This window comes from Euprymna scolopes, chromosome 8 (assembly GCF_053919585.1).
Source record: "Euprymna scolopes isolate OS-2025 chromosome 8, ASM5391958v1, whole genome shotgun sequence".
NCBI lineage: Eukaryota > Metazoa > Mollusca > Cephalopoda > Sepiida > Sepiolidae > Euprymna > Euprymna scolopes.
In genome coordinates this window covers 88,237,355-88,262,687 of record NC_136489.1, presented here as the reverse complement: position 1 = coordinate 88,262,687, position 25,333 = coordinate 88,237,355, and the positions used below count along the sequence as shown (strand labels likewise).

The following is a 25,333-nucleotide window of genomic DNA, read 5'->3' as shown; positions in this document are numbered from 1 at the left end:
TCTTCCATGCCTAAGTTTTAAATAATATTTTTTGTTTGTCTGTCACACTTAAGGTTGGAATAGTTATTACTGTTTCTCTGTTATGCTTAAGTTTCAAATAGCGTTTGTTGCCTAGTCTTTCACACTTTACTCAGCATTTCTTTTGGTTCGTCATGCTTAAGTTCAAAATAGTATTTAGATCTGTAAACGACTGTACGAAAAGTACAGCGTTTTTTTTTGTTTGTTTTTTTTTAATAATCCGGTAGTTTTGAAACATGAGATGAATTTCAATAAACGTTATTCCAAGAGAATTTAGGGTAAATTAAGGTAATTTGAAAACTTTATGGCTCGTAATGGAATGCGTAATTCCTTAACAATTGAGATAAAGGGTTTAATGATTAACATAAATTCATATTGTATAAAACAAGTCGATTAAAATCATGGCAACAACACAAAAGGTATCCTCCCTGTTCCTATAATACCTTAACTTTTTTAATTTCACAGTCTAGTAGAGATAAGTACGCCATACGTATATAAAAAAACACTCTTTTAAGCAGCAGTAGTGCTAGTGGCTAATCCGATGATACACAGGGTCTATGTAAACAAACTTACAGTTTTTCTTTAATTTTTATTCATCTAATTTTAATTAAATTTACAGAATTTATTTGAAAAAAAAATGTTGTTTTTTTTAGATGCGGATAGATAATAGTTTATTATTTGAATTATTCAGACTACTATTCTCATCTCGATTGTTTTATTCGCAATGTTTTTTTTAAATCGAGGTCACTATCTGACCTTTGTAATGACGTCTTTTTGAATTTGAAAACCTTGTTGCCGCCTTTAATTTTCATTTTGAAGGAACCTAGACGGAATTTTGATCTGAATCCATGAATGTAGCTTGATCTCATTCTATCAACCATGATCAGATGTATCGTTTCGAACTTGGAAATCATTAGATTCAATTCTGGAAAGTATGCAAAACTGAATTGAACTATACAAAATTAATTGAATCCTTTATTTAATCCATAGTGGTAGATTGTTCTTTTTTCCTCAGCCTTGCCCAGGTAAATATGTTGATCAATTATTTTATCATTCTTAGTTGTTATTACGTATACTAAACATTGAACATAATAATCAGTTCAATGAAAGTAGAAAGCAGACCCTGTAACTCTCACTTTCCTCAAATAATAACATACGTGTGTGTGTGTGTGTGTGTGTGTGTGTGTGTAACTCTGTTATAGATATCAGCCAGACGACAGAAAGATTTGAAGTTAAAAAAATAAATGAACAAGGCAAAAGGTAAAGAGTTTCTAAGAAATTATTGTTAGATTTCTCTTTTTAAAAGTCAATCGTTATAGAAATTGTCCTTTTCCCATCAGAAACGGTAATGGTTCTCTCAAAATTGCAGACATTTTTTGTTGCTAAACAAACCGATTATGTTTGACTTTTAAAATCTTTAAGAGTCAAGTCATGCGCAGAATGTTGTCAATGAGATATTCGTACCAACACAAATCACCGAGATTTCAATAGTTTTGACTATAGGGAAAAATACTAGATCTTTTGAATTAGAGACCGAGGATTACAGTAGTGTCTACTAGTTGAATCAATTAGCTACATACAAACATTTTTATATAAACATGTATATCTGTATATATAAACAAATGCTATTATGCATAGTTATATTGGTTATTGAGCACTATATATATATATATATATACGTATATATATGTATATATATACGTATATATATGTATGTATATAGGTGTGCATATATATATATGTATGTATATATATATATATATATGTATATATATATATAAACATGTATATCTGTATATATAAACAAATATTATATATATAGCTACATTGGTTATTGAAGACTATTATATAAACTATTATATATGTAGGGCTCCGAAACACGCGTGTCCGTAGATTTTCTGTTTTTAAAATAATAAATAAATAAATAAAAACGTCCAAATAAAAAATGGGCGACTTTCTAAGAAAAACACCGGAGCTCCGAGGCGGAGACGTTAACGTTAATATCGTTAAAAAAAATCAACAACAAACTATATATATATATATATATATGACACTTTTTTGTAAATAACATTCTTGTTGATTATTTATTAACATCTGATATGATGGAGATTTATCATGTGTTGTTGCCTGATAGGTTTTAGAAGATTGTAACTGAATTCTTCAGCACTGTTTTAGAGATATTATTCCAGTTTTCTTTAATGGCCTTTGCTAGGCAGCATTCAGTCAGCCATTACAACACTTTATATTTTATTTTCATGGAAGTGTTTTCGAACAGGGAATGACTGAGAGGCGGAAGGGTCCTAACTTTTATTTCAATTTGTCTGTGTCTACATGAGATATTTTCAACCGATCATAATTTTCGCACAGTTTGAATTGATGTATCTTATTTTAGATACATTCAAACATATCTGTTAGAGGTTACATCCGTTAGTTGGTCGGTCACGATTCACTTTGAAATAGCATTTTATTAGGTCGCTAGGCTTAAGTTTAAAACAGAATTTACACTGCAATATCATGCTTAAGTTGAAAATAGTATTTTATACCATTTGTCAGGCTTAAGTTTGAAATTTTTTTTTTTAATCTGTCACACTTAAATTTGTTGTACCATTTTCATGGTTTTGTCATCTTCAAGTTTTAAATATCACTTCGTTTAGTCTGGCATGCTAAAGTTTGAAATAGAATTTTATTTCGTTTCTGAATTTTTAGATGAGGATTGATAATTTGCATTTTTTGCTTATTGAGACTACAGTGCTCCTCTGGAGTTTTATTTTAACAATGTTTTAGCTTATGTAACCTCTGACCCTTTTCAAATGTATTTTTGTTAAACTTGAGGATTTTTATGGAAGTTCAAACGAAAGTCTTTAATCCAAGAATAGGTTTAAAGGCTCTCAAAATCAGTACTAAAATTGCCTGCAATAACCCGTAGCGTAACGGATAAAGTACTTAGTAAATCAGTTCTAAGTTACAGTCATCTGGAATGTTGACTTCTCAGTACGTGCAATACTAAGAATACAAGTGCGAATTACTTAAGACTTTATCAAGTCATAGTTCACAGGCGGACCAAATAATTTTTTTGTTTTTACTCATGCTCATCTATATATATATAAAAGCGAAAATGTATGTGTGTATGTTTGTGTGTATGTATGTTTGTGTGTCTGCTAAAAACTTTCGACACACGAGACGAAAATTCACAAACTCTGTATCATATCGAAGCCCCATCCTTCGCTTGAAAATATCGAAAAATTGGACAAAAACGTTAACTTTTTCACCCCGAAATCGACAATTTTCCACAGGGGGGGGGTCAACAAAAACGGGTTTCTCGTAACGATGCCCGATTCTACGCATGCGTCAGATGACGTCATGACCTGATTTACTTTAAATAGTTGAAAAACCAATCACATTTCATCTCCGTCGCTTTAGCGCAGTTGGTTAACCTCTTTGTTCATTATCTAAACGTTTTGGGTTCGAATCGTGATGTGAGATTTTTTTTTTTCGATTTTTTAAATTTAAATATTCAACCCTGTATTATTTAAGCCATTTTTCACGTAACGTTCGTTTTCCTGGTTTTTTCTTTTTTTTTTTTTTTACTTCGCTTATTCTTAGCGACACCCGGGTATCCACCGATTTTTTAAATTTTAATATCGAAACAGGCTTATTTAAGCCATTTTTCACGTGTTCGTTTGCCTTACGTTAGATTTTTTTGTGTTTTTTTTATGTTTTTATTACCCCCCCCCCCCCCGCTTAATTAAAACGTTGTTTTCTTTTCTTACTTCGCTTATAACGCTCGACGACTTTCAAACATCTTTCACTAACTCATTCTGGCTGGCCGATTTTATTTTCAAACTTCGCCTCAGGGCTTCGGGTTCCATCCTATCCCCCCCGGTTTCTTTTTTTATTTAACACCACGCACCCCTACAAGCACCCGGGCAACGCCGGGTACCCCTCGCTAGTACTTTATAAAGCATATCGCCACTTGGACGTAGCAGGCTACTATTTGAGGCCATGTCTAAGAAAGATTAACAAGATATTTGTTTATGTAACATTTAAACTTCCGCATATCAGTACAGCAATGAAAGCAGGCAGCAGGAAGGGAATTCCAAAGTCTAGCTGTTCGAGGAAAGAAACTATTAGAATGGAAAGCTTTCTGGTATTTAGGGACATCAACAGTGAAGGGATGGCATCTTATTGCTAAGCGGGTTTGTTCGGGGATATGTACGCCGAGAGGGTACAAGTGAAACAGGTTCATCAGAACACATTTCATTAAAATATTAAAATAAATATAAAAAATATTAAAATAATATAAAAGATGTTCAAAATTCAATACAAATTCCGAAGTTTAAGAGAAAAATTCTTGAGTTCCACAAAATACATTTGAAGAATACATCGGCCGAAACGTTGTAAGAATATCATTAAGATGATAACCGTAGTCTTAACAATCCAAATAATGCAAATAATTATTTCGTCTGTCACGTTATGTTTTGAAATAGTACTTTTATCAGTCTGTCTGTTATTTTCAAATTTGAAATAGAATTTTATTTTTTCTGTCACGCTATGTTTTAAAAATTCCAATTGGTGTTACTTAAGTTTTAAATAGTATTCTTTAAATCAATTTGACCATACGTTAAAATAGAATTCTTACTGCTCTGTTATGCTTAAGTTTCAAATAGATTTTTCGTCTTTCTGTTATGCTTACGTTTTAAATAACGATTTGTTTGCTTTTTCACACGAAAGTTTTTGATAGAAATATCAATTTAATTGGCCTGACAGGCTCAAGTTTAAAATAGCATTTTCGTTGATCTGTTATGTTTCAAAACACATTTTCATAACTAAATACACCGATGGAATTGACACATCTCTAAGAATAACCATTTTTGTTGTTCTCTTATGGATATTTTTATTTATTGCGCTTCCGGTTTTTATCTTTATTTTCTTTGGCTGAACGTCTTTGACATCAGGTCTTGGCAGAATGTATAAAGAGATACCAGACAGAAAAAGCAATAAAAATACTAAAGTGAAGTAAATAATAATAATAATAATAATAATAATAATAATAATAATTTCATCAGCCTCGGCACGTACCAGAAAAAAAAATGACAATCAATGGTCAAGTAGGATGGAAATACCGAAGAAGAAGATTACAATCCAATCTCTACAGGAAATGCATGGAAAGCACTAAAAGCTTAATAAGTCTTATTGTTATTCATGTTTAAGAGAAAGCCAAAAGTTGCTATCAACGGAAAAAAATGGTAACCCGCTGTTGCAATAATGTGATTTGTAACGGCCATCGAAAAAGGTGACGAATACTGGAGATTCAGGGAAAGCTTTTGTTACTCAGATTCGATGGAACCCTGTAACACTATGGGCTGGTCAATGGCATGACCGACCCACGTATTACGTAATATGTCTTGCAAACGGTACCAGATTGTAACAGGATAGCCGATCAATACGATAGGATTATGAAGATCGGTCGGTTAGATGTGTTCTTGTCAGAATTAAAGAGTAAAGGAATACCTAAGGATTTGGGGTGTGGCTGGCTCCTTCCTTCTATCAGGATAACGTCTCTAGTGGTCTTCCATAGGTTGGAGTCCCTCTGACTTGAATCGTCTTCAGGCACTGTTTCGACATTTAAGCCAGACATAACAACACGCAACACAAGTTGTATATATATATATATATATATATATATATATATATATATATATATATATATATATATATATATATGAATCTTATCAATTTATAATAATGATTTAGAATATTAAGAAAATTCATAGTTTGTGGAAACCTATTCACGTAACTAAATGACACCGGCACCAAAGTTTACAGAGTATGGTCTATTATTGTGGTGGCTTTTTTACCTGTTGACAGGCTTTGATTCTGTGCAGTTCTAAGAAATCCAGCATCCCAGGTTTTGCCTCCTTCCTTTGAAAAGGACTAAGCTCATTGCTAATTACTTGAGTCGCAACTATTCGAGAATACTAACCGGGGCATCCAGACAATTTTTGCAGGTTAAAATGCTATTCATCTCGGGTGCTTGTTCTTCAATCTCATTTTCTGCCGCCGTGAGAAGGAGATCAATATCAACAGCAACCAATCGCATGTCATATCCCGACAAACACAATGAAATGGAAACTGCCAACACAGATATTTCGGAGAAAAATCCCAGAATCTAACATCTCCTCTTTTGGAACAAAATAATTAAAAAAACGAAAATTTCTGAGGCAGTAACATCGGATGTTGTCACAGAAAATGTTTGTAAAGGGTCTAAGAGGATGGTAAAACAAAGAAAGGTAATTCATTTACGCCTCAACTGGCAATTCATTGAAATTATTTGAATCCTGACAATCTCCAGATTAAATATTGCTGATTATCTGAGAGAACTCTAAGCTCCAGTATAAAAGCACAAAATGATTTGCACTATTGATTGAAAAAGCAAATACTATTGGAAATATGGAATGACGTTGTCACTCAGCTTCCATTGAACACGACGCCATTGCTCACTGATACTTACTCGTATGAGGAATCCTAGTGTATAAACATAATAATCTAACTAATAAAATTATCTTGTCAATTTTCAAAACAGATCCAGATGCCAGTGAAGCTGACGAATCAAGTTTACTTACTTGCTTACTTAGATTTTTTTAAATTACTTATTCTGACTGAGACGATTGCTGTTATAGAACATTTTTAAATAATCACCTAAAAATGAAACATAAAGTTTTATTGGTTCATATTGATTTCTAACTTTGAGGTGATTTTAACTTAGAGCTCATTTTAAATTGAAGAATATAATAGAAGTTGTTTATCTTACGTTTAAAAATGGGCAAAGAAATAAAAGTTAAAAGCTAAAATGATTACACAACATCGTGGGCAACGCCGAGTAGATACAGATAGAAATAATAATAAAAAAGTTGCATATCCAAAATTAAATTTCGTGGAATCGTTAGTTGGCCGAAAAATTAAAGCCGTCGAATTCGGAATTGAATATGGTCAGAGGTAACCCATGGATAAGTAAAAGGATCCATAGGTAAGTGTAATAGAATATATATTAAATGAAAACGATTCAATTGTTTCTTCTCTTCCATGAGTTCCAACTGAGATTGAGAGAAGAATGTGAAGGATAGCTGTACGTGTGTCATTGTGAGGTAAAAGTTGTGCAATCTCCAACCACACCTCTACTTTGTTCCTGCCCACACACCCCGAGAAACCAAGACCATACCAGGTTGACAAGAAAATTCTTGCAGTTTTTAACTTTTAAATTTAGATCAACATATCTCGGCTCAAACACAAAATTTATTGATTGGAATTAGCATCATTAGAATCAACACTCGTTTGCCAACGCAAAACAAATGTATTTATGCCAGTAACGTAAAAAATCTTGCGTTTTGGTAGCGATGAAGTCGCTAAAGGCGTTTTTCATATTGCTTTGGTTTTTTAAGCGTTTCTCACGCAGAAGGTTGTCGAGATGCTTGAAAAAGTGGTAGTCGGTAGAGGAGAAGTCTTGAGAGTATGGCGGATGAGGCAGAGTTTTGTAAACTTCTGCAAAGTCGGTTTTGCAACGTTAGGTCGGGCATTGTTGTGGAGGAGAATTTATTCTTTTCTGTGTACTAAGTTTTTGATGCATTTCATCAATTTGTTGATTTTTCCGCCGTTATGGTTTCGCCTGCATTTATAAAACTGTAATGGATGAGACAGGTTGCAGACTACCAAACAGTCAACATGACCTGCTTTTGGTGCAAATGTGGCTGGATGAACGGCGTCTAACATCTGAGCTGAGCATCGCCGGTTGTTGTAAAGAACCCATAAGTCACAAACCGGTCGTTCTTGTAGCGTAAAAGAAGGGAAGGTTACACCTTATAGCAATGTTTCTTTTGGTTGTCGTTCATTTCGTGAGGCGCCCATTTATCAAGTTTTTTGTCTTTCCAATCTCTCTCAAGTGGTTGGAAATCGTTGTATACGTTACGTCTAATTCAGGAGCAAGTTCTCAGACAGTTGTGCGTGAATTGGCTTTGACTGAGGCTCTTAATTGATCGTTGTTAACATCCGATAGTCCACCAATACGCTCATCATCTCCATTCCTCACCACCACGAAATTCCTTAAACCACCAGTGTGATGTGCGTTCAGTAGTGGTTCTTAGGACAAACGCTTCCTTGATATCGTGACCTGTTTCAGCAGCTTTTCGTCTTAGCTTGAATTGAAATAAGAAAATTGTGCGAATTTCCTATTTTTCCATCTTGTCTTGGCCGTTCTGTAAAGACGACTTAATTTAAACGATTATATAGAGCGAAAAACGCTCTTTAAAATGATACATAAAGTAAAGGTATTATAACGAAATGTATTCGAAAATACATCATTTGAAATTAAAATGAAAAAATTCCGCAAGAACTTTATTCTCAATCAAATACAAACATCTATACCTCTCCCTATGTTTTCTCCATTAAAGAGTCATATAACACATGTCAGCATTTCAGCTTCATCAGTTTCTGCAGTTCATGCTGTTTCGTTGATTTCTTACATTTGATGAATGATCGTTTGGCGTGCTGTCCGTTTCAGCGCGGCAGGTGAATTCTATCAGTGAACAACGCAGTTATGCCCCTTGATTAATTGGCTGCTTGTAGTCGAAGGTAGATAGTGCTGCGTTGGTAAATTGCATATTAAGTGGTAGTAGTGCTTGTACATCGGTCAATCATGGCTCGCCCGGAAGAGCCAACACCCCTTGCTGTATTAATCTGGCGAAAGGAGGCGAGGGTGGATTAAGAAAAAGGAAAGGGGGATAGAGGGGTGTGAGGAGATAGGGAGAAAGAGGAGGGTAGTCAATTATACAGAACAAAAGAATGTACAGAGAGAGATGGGAAGCACTATTGACGGCAAGTGTTGCAAAATCACCTTCACGGTTGAGTGCACATGCAGACCTCGTATTCAGTTGCACATTTACCGGAAATGTTATTGTTTATTAAGTCTTTTAAAAGTACTTAAAATCAATACATTCAGAAATAGCTTCATTGATACGACGCATCATTAGTTCATTTGAAAAACTATGCAGTAACATCAAGAAAACTTGGGCTTTTTAGGCTTGTTTTTTAAGGCTTTTTTTTTAGTTTTGTTTTAGAATCTGGTTACACAAAGAAACAACAAAAAAATTAAGAAGTTTAAATAAAGAAGCCAGAAAGTTCGAATTGCTAACTCCGTTAAATACAATAGCCAGTTATTGCTTAAGCTGAAGCTTGGAGTCAGTAAACGTGTAGTTATTTAGCAATGTTTGAAAATGTGATAAAACTAGGGAACTATTATCATTCGAGAGCTCTTAAGCAAAAACAATAGTACAACACATAATTTATATAAAACGCATTAGAATGAAATTTGTAAAATATTTTACCGTTTTAAAAAAATAAGAATCTAACACTAGTGCACTTTAATTAACCGGAATTATTTTTATGTTTTCATTTTCAAAAGAGTTCTTACTTCTTTCCATTATCATTAATGTCTTTTTTTTTCCTCTTTTCGGTTTATTATATTTCTTCCTTCTTTTCTTTTAAGTCCTTTATTTATTCTTTCTCTTCTGTTTTACTTCTTCCTTTCTTTATTTCGTTTTTTTTTCTTATTTCCTTTATTTTTCTCTAAAACTTTGTTTCCTTCGTTTCTTCTACTCCTTTTTCTCTCTCCCCCCCCATCTGCATTTCTACTTTCCTTTTTGCTTTCCTTTTATGAAAAATAGTCAAATAAATTACGAAAATACATCGAGTAGATAGTTATTTATAGTTAAAAGTAATTTTTACGGAAAATTGGGGAAAATTACATTTTTAATGGATGTTTTTGAGCAGACCGTGAGGATTGCAAAAACAGGGTACATAACTCAGAAAGCATAATTTAGATTACATCATAATGGCGTTCAACAACTATCGAAAAACATTTTTATTAAAATAAAATTGCAGTCCTACTCGATAAATGTTCGTAATTTGTGGATATATTACTATTTTCGTCATGACAATTCAGTAAGTAATACTGCTTTAGCTTAAAATTACATTTCAAAGAATCAATCTGTTGCCTCTCTTTGTATAATCCACAATTTCTTTTTCGTCCTTCCTTATGTCCTTTCTTCACTTCCTTTCTTTCGTCTTTCTCTTTTCCTTCTTTTTTTCCTTTCTTCTTCTTTTCTCCCTTCCGTGTTTTGTTTCGTTTTCTATTTGTATTTTTTTTAATCTAAATCCATGTTGTTTGTGCCCATCTTGCTATCAAAATAATAATAATAATAATAATAATAATAATAATAATAATAATAATAATAATAATAATAATAAACACAACGCGTTTTATAGAAATAAGCAAATCATTTTCTTTCTTCCTGATTAACGGCTTTTTTTTTTTTTTTTTTGACCTTCGCAAAGATCGGCTATTGGAAAAAAGTGTTTTCGTCTTCGGCTGATGGGTCATTCATTTAAAAGGAAAATGAAATCCAAAATAACTTTAGAAATTACATTGAAATCCATTTTGGCTTTATTGATGCATGCTAAGATTTGGATAATTCATAGAAAAGAACAAGTTGGGCGCGGGTGGTAAAATGGGACTCTTGTCTTGTTGGATAATTGTGGCGGTTTGTTTGGTACAGTGAAGTCTTATTGTTAGAGAAGAAGAAGAAGAAGAAGAAGAAGAAGAAGAAGAATGGTATAGCGGTTAGGGTTAGTCTTATTGTGGAGAGTGAGGAGAATGGGAAGAAAAAAAAGAAAATGAAGAAAGTTTAAGATCCAATGACAGGGAGAGAGAGAGGAGGAGGGAAGTCGAAAAGGGGGAAAACGTTTAGGAAGGAGACAAGAAGAAGGAGAAGAAGGTTCTGGGGTGAGAAAATAAAAACGAAGAGATCAAAAGTAGATAAAAGGGGGGAAAGAAAGTTTATAGGAGGTAGAAAATTAGCGGAAGAATGGAGAGGAAAAGAGGAGATAGAGAAGAAAAAGAATATTTGAGATTACGGGAATGAAATTAAAAAAAAGAGTGAAGAAAAAATCATGTGGGAGAAAAAAAGGAATAAAAGGTTAAGGAAGAAGACGTAAATAGTAGGAAAGATAGGGGGAAGAATCAAAAGGAGGTGGGAAAGAATATAAGTGTATAAAAAAAGAATAAAGGGCGACTGAAGGTTAGGAGAAAAGAGAAGAGAAGGTTTAGGAGGTCGTAGAGAAAAAAGAAGATGAAGAAAGGCAGAGGATGAGTAAGAGGAGAATCGAAGAAGTAGATAAAGCGGGGGGAGGGTGCTTACGTAGAAAGAAGCAAAATGAGACGAATTATTTGAATGGAGAATTTTAGAAACAAAACATGTTTATGAGTCTTGTCTTTGCGAGAATCTTAAAATAGCACAATAAGACGAATAAGTATTAAAGTGCAGCTGTTGTGAATGTTCCCAAGACGGGATTTAAAGGAATTTACCATGTTTTTAATGTCAGAAAAAAATTCCGCCTCATCATCTTTACAAACAAGACGATGAATTCTTAAGACATGTCCATTCAATGTTCACGTTTAGATTGACAGAGCAACAACGGACGGACAGACACGCACGTAGCGAATGGTGGACGCAGCATAATATGCCAGACCTAAGCCGAAGAGATTAACTGAGAAATTGGACTTCTTATAGAAATACTTGGACGCTTCTCAAATAAGATGCGTCCGTTTAAACTATGTATTTGGCAAAAAGAAATAATTCAAACTTAATTATGACAGTCTTACGAAAATGCTACTGAAAACAAATATTCATATAGATAAGGGTGATCGCATTTCTGTGCACTTAAAACCAAACGAGACTTTCATAAACAGATCTTCTTTCCAGGAACTTCTCATCCGTAGAACACAATAACATGAGACTGCTTCTCTGCTGGCTACAGGACGGTTGTCTTTAAAGTTCAATTTCAACAAAAACTTGTCAAAACCACCCTTTTCAATAATCAAATTCTGCCCTTTCCACCCATCGTTTCTAATCGCGTTATAGTACTGTTCATCATCTAACTGATAATCTTATTAACCCTTATCTTTGGGTGGCTTTTTGCTCCTCGTATACGGTGACTTTTTTGGCTAACTAATGGGTCATCACGGATTAAGGCTAAAAACGAGTCGAGGATGAGGTCTTATTAGACGAATAAATTGACAGTTAAATGATGAAGAATGTTATGAGAGGGTTGAAAATGGTGAATCGAATGAACATAATAAGCTTATAGGGACGCATTATGGCAAATATGGAAGATGACTGTGTTGTAGACTGTAGGGAAGCAGTCAAGATATGATAAGATAACACTGCATAGAAAAAATTTCTTTTTAAATCATCAGATACAAGTCAGTTTTCTAAAGTTTTTATTTTTTATATTAATCATAAAATCCAGTGTTTAGTCATAATATCGAGTGATTAGTATAAAATAAACAAATTAAATAAAAGATTATTTTAAACTTAAGCGTGACAGACCAAATAAATGTTATTTAAAATTTGCACTTGAGAGGAAAACCGACGGACATAGCCTCTTAAAGAAATGCGTGGTCGCATTTAAGATAAGATACGCCCTATACTAATCTATGCATTGAGCAATTGAAAAGCTATTTCGAATGTCTTCTTTTGTTTCTAATTGTTTCGTTTGTAGATGAGTCATCATATTTCTTGTTGAGTGTCCGTTTGTCACGTTTGGCGGAGGAAGTAAAGTTTTATGCTGTGGTTATAGTTGCACGAGTTCTTGCTGTGAATGACTTACAAGGAGTATCAGGAATTGGATCTCAATCGAGTACTCATCATAAACAATACGATATATAAGACTGAAGTTATTTATATACTTTAAAATAAGTTGAATAACACAAAGGTTTAAGGAAACCTTTACAAAAGCACTCGTCTAGCTACAAACACTATAAACAATTTCCCTACTCTTTATCTGTGCCTTAATCTAAACGCAATTTCTATGAACGGAGGTTCTTTCTAAGAACTGCCCGCGTGTAGAACTCTGTTCCGCTGGCCTGCTTTCCGGCTGACTACAGTATTGCCGTTTTCAAGTCCAATGTAAACAAGTTCTTGTTGAGTCGTCCCCTTAAGTAATCAAATTATACCCAATTTCAACCACTAACGATTACTACACTATTGTCTTGATGATCACCATACACTCATTAAACCTTGTCCTTGAGTGGCCTGCGGGCCTTGATAAATGGTGACTCTTTTGTAAAAAAAAAAAAAAGAATTACCATTTAAAGATTTATTCAGTTTTTATATTAGTTTGTTCATAATTATGATGCTTAGAAGTTCAGATTTCTGTAAAGATGCTTTAAAGTGGTTGTTAGTTTAAGACAGCTTGCTGCCACATGTTTCGTCGATCTCTAATTACGTTGCTGTAAGCTGTGTTAGATATTAATTTGACAGAAGTTGATGAGGCAATAGAAGTCCTGCTGCCGTGTTAGCATGCAGTTCATGTTCGCGTTGGCTATTTGTCTTTGCCAACAGATTTGGTTCTAAAGACTAAATGATAATACTGATTCCTATTTAAACGACTGCAACCATTTGTCCGTCAAGATCCTTCTGTTTGTCAATCGATCAACGCTAATTTTATTGACCTGTTGAATCATGTGACCGGCTCAAAAACACCTCTTCACTTCTGGGATTTGGTTGTTCACTGATTATTTGAATCTCAATCCTAGTCAAACTGAAACTAAATGCTTTTGTATTTTTTTATTGTCCACATTTTAGTATTGCAACCTCCCCTCCTCTCTCTCTCTCTCTCTCTCTCTCTCTCTCTCTCTCTCTCTCTCTCTCAGCAGCAGCATAAGAAAAGAGAGTGAGGAAAAAAGAGTAAGCTAAAAATGAAAAGAGAAAAGAAAATGACTTATCTTCATAATCAGTAGCCAATCTTTATACTTTTACAACCGGATTCATTTTAAAAAGACATATTTTTTTTATTCTTCAGACTACTGTTCTCATCTCGAGTGTTATTTTCATAACGTTAAGGTCGATGTGATCCCCGACCTTCTTCACGTGTATCTTGTCGAGAATTTGCGCAGAATTTTAATCTGAACCTTATATTTAACCCGCGAATCATTTTCATTCCATCAGCCATAACTGGGTGAAAGTCCGAAGTAATTCAAAATTGTATTTTGAGTGTCGCCAGCATTAAGTTTTGAACGTCCAACTTCCAGAAGATTGTAACTTTTAGAACTGAATTTTACTAAGTAAATTATACACTATGCCACGGGTTCACAATTCATTGACAAACGATTTTGAATAAAGTTTTTAAAAAATCTCTGAAACTACGGTAGAAAATCGGTTAAAACTGAATGTAAACTGTCATCTGTTTAAATAAAGAACACTTTTTTCTTTTATTAAAGTTGCTTTAGGTGATGGGGTCAAAGGTTGATGTGTTTGGCATTAAAAATGTCTGATTTTAAAATGGCAGGCAAACGACAGTTGAATGGTCACCTTTCTAAATAATCGCATCCGTCAAGATGAGAGGAAACTCAATTGCATTCCGTTAAAATGTATCGAACACAAAATAAACAAAAAGCATACAATTTTATTATTGACTCACCACCAAACCAGTCATGCTGAATGATATTGCAAGCGACCTTACATTCTCCACAGCATCTCTAGAACCTATCGCCTATGCCAATTTAGCTCTATAGTGCTGGGCAGTGAGCACAGGATGTTGGGCCCACAGGTCACTCTCATGAAGCTTGTTTCTGATTGTTTAGTCAAATACATTAATATTAGCGGCCTGCTGGAGGTCATTTTATAAGGCTATGACAATACTAATCCTGTTTCTACTTGAACAAATGTATAGAAACTAATATTGCTGCAGGTTTAAGAACCTTCTACTACCTTGTCCGCTGTCTCCTAGTATATCCTCTTATTCTCTTGACACTATGCTGTGAGACACAGCAAACATGCTTACCTGGCATAGGTAACGCAAACGCCTGGCCTTCTAGGCCGGACGTTTTGAAGTTAATTAGGTTTGGTCAATATGGGGAAACCCCTTCATATCAGACAATTGCTATTTATTTAGACACTGCCAGAATGCCACTTGGTGGGGGAGGCTGTTTCCTCCTCGCAACACATTAAAAAATTATTTTGTGCCTAATTTGCTTTCGTGGAGAAGCAAATAAATACCTACTTACAATGGCATGTATTAATTCGCCATCTTGGAAGAGTTACACTACTTGTGCAACATTTGTAGCATCTATGTATTGCACCATGCTATCAATAGTGTTGATCTAAACCAATTAAAAAAACTGGAGCAATGGAACAACAGTAAAAAACAAAGAGACAAACGATATGAGAAAGGAAAATGAATGACCGCAACGATTCCTGTTTTAGGGTGGTGCCTCAGTGTTGCCTCTTTGAAGCACCTGTTGTTGATTTCATTTACAGCAAAGCAGCTGAAACTAATTAACAACCCTCTCTGCTACTTAACTGACCACATCAATATTCTAAACGTTTGTCTGATAGGTTGCTGTATTCTAATTAAAAAATTGCCTATTCTTTCCTTTTTACAAATTGTGTCTTTGTGTTCGCTGTGTTTTTAAACTAATGTGTCTCTACGAACCCTTCAATACTGAGGCCATTTTTTTTATTTTTGCGTACTTGCAGAGTGCCTCTATTTAGGGAAGTTGGTTTTCTCCCACATTACAAAAGACCTTGTGTCACATTTTGCTTTCGCGAAGAAGTAAATAAATACCAATAGAAAAAGTAGGCTTTTAATATCAATGTCAGAGCGAGAAAAAAACACTATACTAGCACATATATATAGCGATTATATATATATATAAATATATATATATATATCCCCGAAACAGTGTTTCATGGTAAACAACTGATGATCCCTTAAAAAATAAAAAAATTATATTATAGTAAATTCGAGAGAGTTGATGCAGTGATTGCAGGTGATTAAATGACTTACTGACTAGATGTTTTTTTTTTCTTTTTTTTTTTAACGAATGATAAAAAGTAAGATTTTGTATGGTTTCAAATGTTAAAGACTTCAAAGACTATATATATATATATATATATATATATATATATATAACTCATTTCAAAGTGTTTTTAACATATATTTTATTAACTGTTTGCTCATATTATAAGCTCTATTTCCTATTTGGTTTTATCGAGCTTTTACATCTGGCTGAGATAATTTTATAAATATTAATTCTTTAATATTTATAATATACTTTAATTTTACCATCTTGGATCATTTTGGTAAATTTAATTGTAATTTTTATTTTATATATATATATATATATATTATATATATACTAGCAAAAGTACCCTTCGTTGTCTGGGTTCAAAAACAGCCTACAGAAAATGGACTCTGATTTATGAAAGTATGATAGGTTATGAAAAGAAGGGGTTGTAATGAGATAGCTTCGAATTTGAGGGTATCAAAATCAAAGCAAAATATGATGAAAGTAAAAATAAAATAGAAAAACCCCATAATTTATTATACCATACCTGTTCACACTGAAACACTTATCATAATATTCTGTGGATCTATATAAAAAAACCTTGTTAAACTTTGTGACATATTCCATTCTATGGAGGTTAGGCGCGAACGAACAGCCCATAATTTTATTATACTATATTTCTTCAAACTGAAACATAATTATCAAAGTATACTTACGCAGATAGATATGAAAAGTCTTTATTAAAGTTTGTGTCTATTTCCATTCTATGGAGGCCAGGCGCGAACGCAAAGCCCACAATTTTATTATACCATCCCTATTTAAGTTAAAACATACTTATCAAAGTATTCTTATGTACATCTATATCAAAAACACATATAAACTTTTTTTTTTAATTTTTTAATTTTTATTTCCATACTTTGTGGACCAGGCGCGAACGCAGACCACACAATTTTAATGAACCACTGTTCTGCCAGATCAAACATACCCATTCCTGTGTTTCGATACATCTTCTATCATTATATGTAATCAGTTTTTTTAAAATAGCCAACCATATAGGAGCCTTTTCGTGACCAGACACACATACACACACAGACATTCAGCTTTATATATATATATATATATATATATATATATATATATATATATATATATATATATATATATATATATATAATTCGTTCCATGCATATTCATATATGCAGATCAGGGAGAGTGCATAAGCATGTTTTTCTGAGAATTCATGGATTATTGTATGCGAGGATTTACATTTGATGCAAGCTCATGTCATTCAAAAGGAAACCCAAACACCTAACCTACCTCCCACGCCTTTACCAACCGAAATCCATAACCTTTCTTTCTTTCTAAATATTTACATATTGACATTTTACAGGGAAAACCTCCCTTTCTTTTCCTATTTCTTCCCCTTTTGTGTATTCTCCTATATTTCACCTTTGACAAATCATTTTTTTACTTACAAATTACTTTCCGCTTCTCATCTTACAAATTATTTGCTCAACTGGCTATTGTCTTCGTCTTGTCTATTTCAGTTGTAACACGGATATCTTTCTGTAATGAGGATTTTGTGTCTGTATGTTTCTAAACAAAGATTTGAGTGTGTATTTATAATTGCAACGTTACACGTTTACATGTAGACTCCGACGAAAGGAAACAGAGGAAAGGAAAAGAAAAGAAATTCGACTTGACGTTTCTGTTTTTAACAAAATCACTTTTATTACTGCTTTCCCAGCCACGTATGACTTCTCTTCTCTGCTGTGACGTCACCCACATGTCTCAAACACGTGCTTTTCCGAATAATCTTCTCCGTCCACGTTTGTCCTTTTGTCTTTACTGTGCCGTCACATCGCACAGCCGACTTGGTCATTTGCATATGTTAGTTGTCATACACTGCTGCTGGTGCTGCTGCTAACAGCGCTACCAGCTCTGTTATGTAATTATTATTATGTAATGTGTTATTTTTTATGGGACTGTTGATTAAGTCACAGCTCCAAAATCACTTGACAGAATTACTTACTTAGACTTAGAAACGCCGCGTATTGCAGTGCATGTGTCAATCTGAAGTGATAGCCACAGCATTCCTCCAGTTTCTCCTTGTTGAACTGCACCAACTAAAAACACTATAATAACAAATATTGTGTAGAATAAAATCCAATTTATCAAAAGGAAATGATTATGAAACATGTAAGTACTAAAACTATTGATCAGAATTGAACCAAAGAACCAAGAGCCTTTATCATGCAAAGTTTTCAAACTAGGTTCATAATGAAAACAGTTTATTTGTTTTATTTTTTTGTTTGTTCTTTTTTATTGTTTTGTTTTGTTTTTTTGTTTTGTTTTGTTTGTTTTTTTCAAAACTAACATTGGGCGGTTTTCGCTCGTAGTAATAGCAAAAAAAAAAAAAGAAAAAGAAATTGAATGTCCCTGGCTACATTAATAAATTCCTTAAAATTTATAAAATTTATTTTAATCTTTCTTGAAAAGGCATACCAAAATATCAAAGCCTATAATTATATCAGGAACTAAAATCCGTCCTTTAAGTTTTTTTTTGTCACATTAAAAAGATGCTAAAAATTTTTCTTTTTTCTTTTTTTTTTTTTTTTTTTTTTTTTTTGAAGTACGTTTTTTATAATAAACCTGTTATTGGGTGGTCACAGCAAGATCTTTGTATATAAACTCGCACATTTTCGCAGATCAAGTACTAATAACAATCGGGCTGTGTTTAGGCCAAACTACTAATGTCTTTTAAAGCTGAAACTAAATTTTATCACTTCTCTAGATGTATATGCTCTGTTAGGTTTGTTGAGTAATTTAACAAGATTCACAAACAGATCTCTTCTTAGAACAGACATAAAGAGTTTGGGATTTGCCTAGTTTATCACTGTGAACATATTTCTTTGACATTACAACTTCATATTATACAAAGTGTCAGTGCAGTTCTTGATATGTGTAAGGTTTGCAATACGATTGGTCTGCTATTTCCTGTGACCTTTTTAGCATGAGTGTTTTCGAGATGTTCTTAATAGATGACAGATATTTCCATTGTAAATACTTTTGAACATTTCAAAATAAAGATATATAAAAACAAAATATAAATACTCGAGCGACATCAATAGTCACACACACACACATACACACACACATATATATATATATATATATATATATATATATATATATATATATATATATATATCCGGTAGCATTATGCATTATTTCCGTTGCTTTTCTTCATTATACAAGATAGGTGCTCTTCGTGGGTAACGATTTCTAAATTTCTGCGAGAGATGATATAATTATTTCCACAGTCAAACAACGTCGCAGCTTACAAGAGGCATGACAGCCAACAAACCGAAAGTCCAAAACTCAAGCTAAGCCCTTATTCGGGCTCATCAGTTAAACACATCCGAACTCGGGATTCAAAACCCAAGTTTGAATATATATATATATGAAATGTATTTATATAAACATTGATGGCTACATATGTGCACACATGTTTCTGTAATCACTCGGGTTGGGGGATTACGTCTTCAGGCCAAGAATTATCGTCGGGTGTTTACTCATTGAGCACTCTTTGGTAGACACATGTTGTTTCATTGGATGTACTTCTAGGAAACTAAACTCTACTGGCTAAATATATATATATATATATATGTGTGTGTGTGTATGCATATGTATATATATGTATGTGTGTATATATGTATGCATATGTATATCTATTTGTAATATATATATATATATATATATATATATATATATATATATATATATATATATACAACAAATTGTTGTGGCACCACACCAAATAGTCGTCAAGGGTCAAAGAGGGTAGAAAACCCAAGGAGAGAAAGCACTAATCAGACGTTCGCTAGATGAGTGTGAAGAGTACTGGGACTTTGGAGAGGCTTATTTTCATCCAAATTCCAGTGGAGACAATGGTTGTTGCTAGCGAGAAATCTATGGTTAACAGCTGTTGCGATAATTCAAATTTATTTGCAAAAGAAATGGAGAGTACTGGAAATCTCGCGCGCAAAGAGAAATCTTTGATGATGGCCTGTGTGAAAACTCCTAGTGAGCACATAATAATTATCAGTTAATCTCCCGTCTTACAAGTTGTTAGGCATTGGACTGCTTTTGAAATTTACTTATAAACTAACTTATCTCCCACCAAGTCATTATTAATGCCTTTATCTCTCAAATTTGCTATCCCTTCTCAGTTCCTCCTATGTTTTCCATTACTTTTAGCTTTGAACTGAATTTACCGCTTCAACTGTTCTACATCAATTAACCCAAGAATTCACAGCCATGTTTATCAAGGTGACCATACTATTAAAGTCTCCTGTTTTGTACACATGGACACATCTTCCTTTAGTGTTCAGATTTAATCTTCCTCTCAGATCATTAAACGTAATCCATCATATTATTCTCCTGTCATTTCTCTCTATGCAACGCATGTCTCCAACCCTCACTGGCCAGGCTTCGTTTTCATACACCATCATACTGCGTACACATGCTTGATCAACTTTTTGCTTTGTTCATTTTATAAAATTATTTTTTGGTTAGAATTTTTGCTTACAATTTTCTTTTTTTCTTTTTTTTCTTTTTCAGGAGGAAACGTCCTTAATAACCAACCATTCCATTTGAACTGGGCTGTCATTTCAATAGAAAGCGATCAGTTTACCATTAATGAAACCGAAAAGTTCCTGAACGTCACTCTCAGACGAAGAGGTTACTTGGGTGAAACCTGCTTCATAAGTAAGTAGTACTACAGTTATCTGTCTATAATGATTTTATGTTTTCACAGAGACTTTAGTATGATAGAGATTTGATTTGTGTCTGTCTGTAAACGAAACTGCACCTTAGTATCCTATCTGATCTGAATCAGCATTCACCCTAAGCAAGTCAAATCGGCTTCCTCCAAAGGGGTGAGTTTCATGGGAATATCAAATTCATAAGCGGTCTCCAGTCGCTTGTATACCTTTACTAAGGGTAATGACGATGTTAGATTTTTGCAGATTTGCAGGGACGTGTCTATGTATTCCTACATAAAGTGCTTGATTTTCTAAATGGTCACCCATCGAGTACTGACCAGATTCATCGTTGCTTAACTTCAGTGATCTAATGAGAAACTGCATGTCAACGTGATTATATCTTACATGTTGTATCATATTACTGAAAATATTTTTTTAATTTGAAATATTCAGTTTTATTGTCTTAATTCATGTATCAATGCTGCTCATCCCATCCATGCGCACGTTGATTGATATTTCTGTATTGTCAATTATTATTATTAAAATGTAGTTTTATCTATCATATAAAGTTATCTTGTATTTTCAAAACGCAAGCCAAATACTGACATATCAAAATTTGTTTCTAACAAGCCAATTTTCATTTCTTATTGTTGTACCATGTTATTATTATATTATTAATATATACTGGCAACACGTGCAGCACCAATAATGTCAGAACTAGATAAGAAAGAGAATAGAATTCTGCAACATTAATATTTTGACAACATTAAGTATGATTCGTCAGCTGAAGGGGTCAGAAAATCTTCCACGAAATAACTGAATTTTCATTTTGTTTCGGTTAGTCCGTAGATGGTTATTGTAATATGTTTGGATAGTATTACCATTTTACTAATGCTAATGATGGTACTATCACCGTTTGTATGGAATGTGGTGTAGGCAAATAGAAAAGATTAAAATGGTGAACCAGATTTTATTTTGGCAGATGACAGTTTCATGCTAATCATTAAGATGATATTAGTTCTTGGAACGAAATAATTATGGGGTGAGACGAGATGCTGACCTTGCTGTCAAAGGTGATGTAACAACTGAGTTTCAGATAAATAGAGGTGCAATTACTTTTAGTTCTTGTTTCTTGGTCAATATCGGGTTTAATGTTATTTCATTTTATGCTTTCTGTCTCTAACGCCCCTTTCTCTCTCTCTCTCTCTCTCTCTCTCTCTCTCTCTCTTCTATTTCTGACATAATCAAGTCTATTAATCTTATTAGACTAATTTTTTTTCTTCTTCTTCTTTCCCTTCTTAATTCATTTTCTTTTGTTTTTCTTTCTTCCTAACATGTTTTTTTTCTTTCAAGAAGTTAGAATTAAAAATATTTATTCTTTTTATGGCCTCCTTTGCTTATGCGTTTCCTTCTTTCTTTCCTTTTATCTTATTCTCCCTTTTTCGTCCAAAGGGATGGAAAAATATATTAGTATTATTCAGTATTTCAGTTTCCTCTTTATACTTTTCCTTTTTTTAGTTTCTTCCTTTTTTCTTCTTCCTCTTCTTTTTCCTCTTTCTTTTTGCTTTTTCTTCTTTTTGCATCATAAAGCTATTGTTTCTTAGCTTCTTTTATTTTTTTCTCTTTCATATCGTTGTTGGAAATATTTCTCTTTTCTGTAATTATTCTTTTCTTATCAAGTTTTTTTTATCCTTGATTCAATTTTTATTTTTTCATCAAAAATGTTACTCTTCATCTTCGTCTTGCTTTTTCTTACTTAAGCATCAACAATATAATCTGCCACATATCCAATAAAGCCCTAACATTTACTTTTTTTAATAGCTCTATGCATTTATATTCAATTGGTCCATTTATATCACATGACCAAACACGTGACATATAAAAAGTAACCATGCCTCATCTTATTGCCCCATTAGTAAAAGAAAGAATGTGATCTTATTATGTAACCCGACCTCATCTCCTTCAAATAAGCACCATTTTGCGTAATAATTTTTTTTTAAAAAAACATGTAATTATTTCCCTAAAGCTACAAATTTACATTCCAAAATAAATAATTGAACAATTAGTCTCCACTACATTCCAAATCGACTTTTTAAATTCCTTTTTTTTATCAAAGAATCAAAAAAATTAAAAACACAATGTTCAGGTTTGGTGCCTTCGTTACATTTTTTTTTTTTTGTTTTGCTAACTTAAAAAAACATCTGGTTATTTAAAAATTCTTTTCAATCTTAATTATTTTATAATTTTTTATAATTTTCTCTTTTATTCAAATTATCCCTTTTATTCTCTTGCAAATGGTTATAATGGAAAACCACATTTTCCAAAGATATTACATCATATTTTCAGAGTGGATTCGAAAATTTATGTGATATTCTTATTTTCTTGCCTCGCCACGAGGGCAGAGGTAGATGCAAGGCCGATTTTTAATCCGAAGAAAATCCATCTCCCCCAAATGAGACATTTTAGATTGAAACAAAAATAAAAATGGACTCAGTTTATAAATCCTCCTCTTAAGGCGGATAACAGAAATAATGAAATGTAGTATCAGAACAGATACTACACTTTTCTCCCAACTGTTTTATTGTCAGTAATAAGAAATTTAATTACATTTTATTTAAAACAGATTCAGTCATTAATACATATTAGTATTTATTTAAAACGTCACAAGGACTAAATGTGTCACAATGTGTGTGTGTGTGTGTGTGAGAGAGAGAGAGAGAGAGAGAGAGAGAGAGAGAGAGAGAGAGAGAAAAGAATCCGGTGCTCTGTAGCACTTGGTATCACTTCTCAAAATAACTTCAGTCCCCTTGGAACAGACTGCCAGAGGCCGACTTAAATCAAGTCTTATTTTTAGAAAGATATATTATTAACTGGCAAGATTATATATATATATATATATATATATATATATATATATATATATATATATATATATATATAGGGAGAGAGGGGGAGAGAGAGAAAAAGAGAGAGAGGGGGAGGAGTATAAGAAGGCTATAGCAATACTATAGTCTTCCATATGTATTTCCTAGCAATGCTTCAAACAAACAATTTTCCTTTTACACACACACACACACACACATATATATATATATAGTCATCCACAGACGGACTGTCTTGCTGTATCGCAGCTCTTCTATGATGTTAGACTAACAATTACTTTATGCCAAGATTGAAAGTTGACAGCCGGTGCTCCTAATTGTTAAGCTATTAGATGGGTATGTAAAATTACGATGACCAAATATTGTCAAAATGACTAAACGATAGTGGCAATTTATTTACTCCCCAATATTCTCAATCCCAGTTAGGAAGCATACTAAACTGAGGTCAATTTCTCACATTAAGGATAAACTGGTATATGTGATATCAGTGAAAAGTGTAACTAATTTGCATATTGTTTTTTAAATGAACATTTTATTAATTAAGTATTACTTTTTATTGTTTTTAATTATACATTTTTTCTTATTTTATTATAACAAATATTTCTGCTTCGTACTATCGTTTTATTTCATCGACAAATATTTAACATTTGTGTTTAAATATTTCTTACTAGATCTTCAACGAGTGGGATCTATTTCTGAATTGCAAGTTAAATGGCAGATTTATTTCGTATTATTTTTCTTTACGGTCACGTTTAAAATATAAATAAATTTGTATCCAAATCACCAAAATTGTTTGTCTTTATGAATAAAGAGGAAATTTTTTTTTCTAGCTATAACAAAATCACGTATGAAATGTTTACGTTAAATTATTGTTTCAACAATTTTAAGTTGGGAACTTTGCCAAATATATATATATATATATATATAATATATATATATATATAAAGAACACAATTAAAGAATTTATTGTTCGACAGGATACTCAAAAAATAATTGTTTGCTAATATCTTTCCTCTGACGAAAAGAACGCATTCTTAAAACTCTGCGGATTAAAGAAATCTTAATATTTTTATTTGAATATCCTATCGAACAATAAATTCTTGTAAATCATAATCTACAATCTTTAATTTTATTCTCTTATGTCAAACTCTATTTCCTATTTTGGTTGTATTGAGCTTTTTTTTTGGGGGGGGGGGTAGGATTACTATATAAATATTAATATTTACATTCTATTTAAGTTTTAATTTTTACTTGAATATATATATATATATATATATATATATATATATATATATATATATATATATATATATATATATAGGCGTAAATGATAATTTTCATTTGAATGTTTTCAGTTATCAGTGACAAAAAATTTATAAGGTAAACAAAAGTATACTTTCATTTAGTACAATTTAATTTCTATTACTGTTCAGAGTGGACTGGGTGGTTTTCTTCATAAGCTACCGAACTTTTTTTTTACATAGGAGTTACCACTTATCAAAGCCCGGAGGTCACTCGAGGATAAGGATTAATGGGTGTACAGTAGTCAATGAGATAATGTCGAAGTAATCGTTAATAGTTGAAATTTAATAAAATGGATTACTTAAGGGGGCGGTCCATCAAGAATTTGTTTACTTTGGACTTGAAGAGACCAAATTGTCGTCAGCTGGAAAGCAGGCAAACGGAAGAGAGTTTTACAGGCGTGCAGTCCTAAGAAAGAAGCTTTGTTCGTGGTATCTATGTTTAAGTTTAGGCACAGATAAAGA

General features: G+C 32.8%; 1 protein-coding gene across 1 annotated transcript in view; it reads left to right on the top strand.

The window, feature by feature from the left end:
* Positions 1–25,333, top strand: part of LOC145283629 (FRAS1-related extracellular matrix protein 2-like) — an 855,643-nt gene that overhangs the window by 695,309 nt on the left and 135,001 nt on the right. Inside the window, exon 4 of the mRNA XM_080132581.1 lies at positions 20,543–20,689. Within this exon, the coding sequence (XP_079988707.1) occupies positions 20,543–20,689 (147 nt within the window). The remainder of the gene's footprint in view (positions 1–20,542; positions 20,690–25,333) is intronic.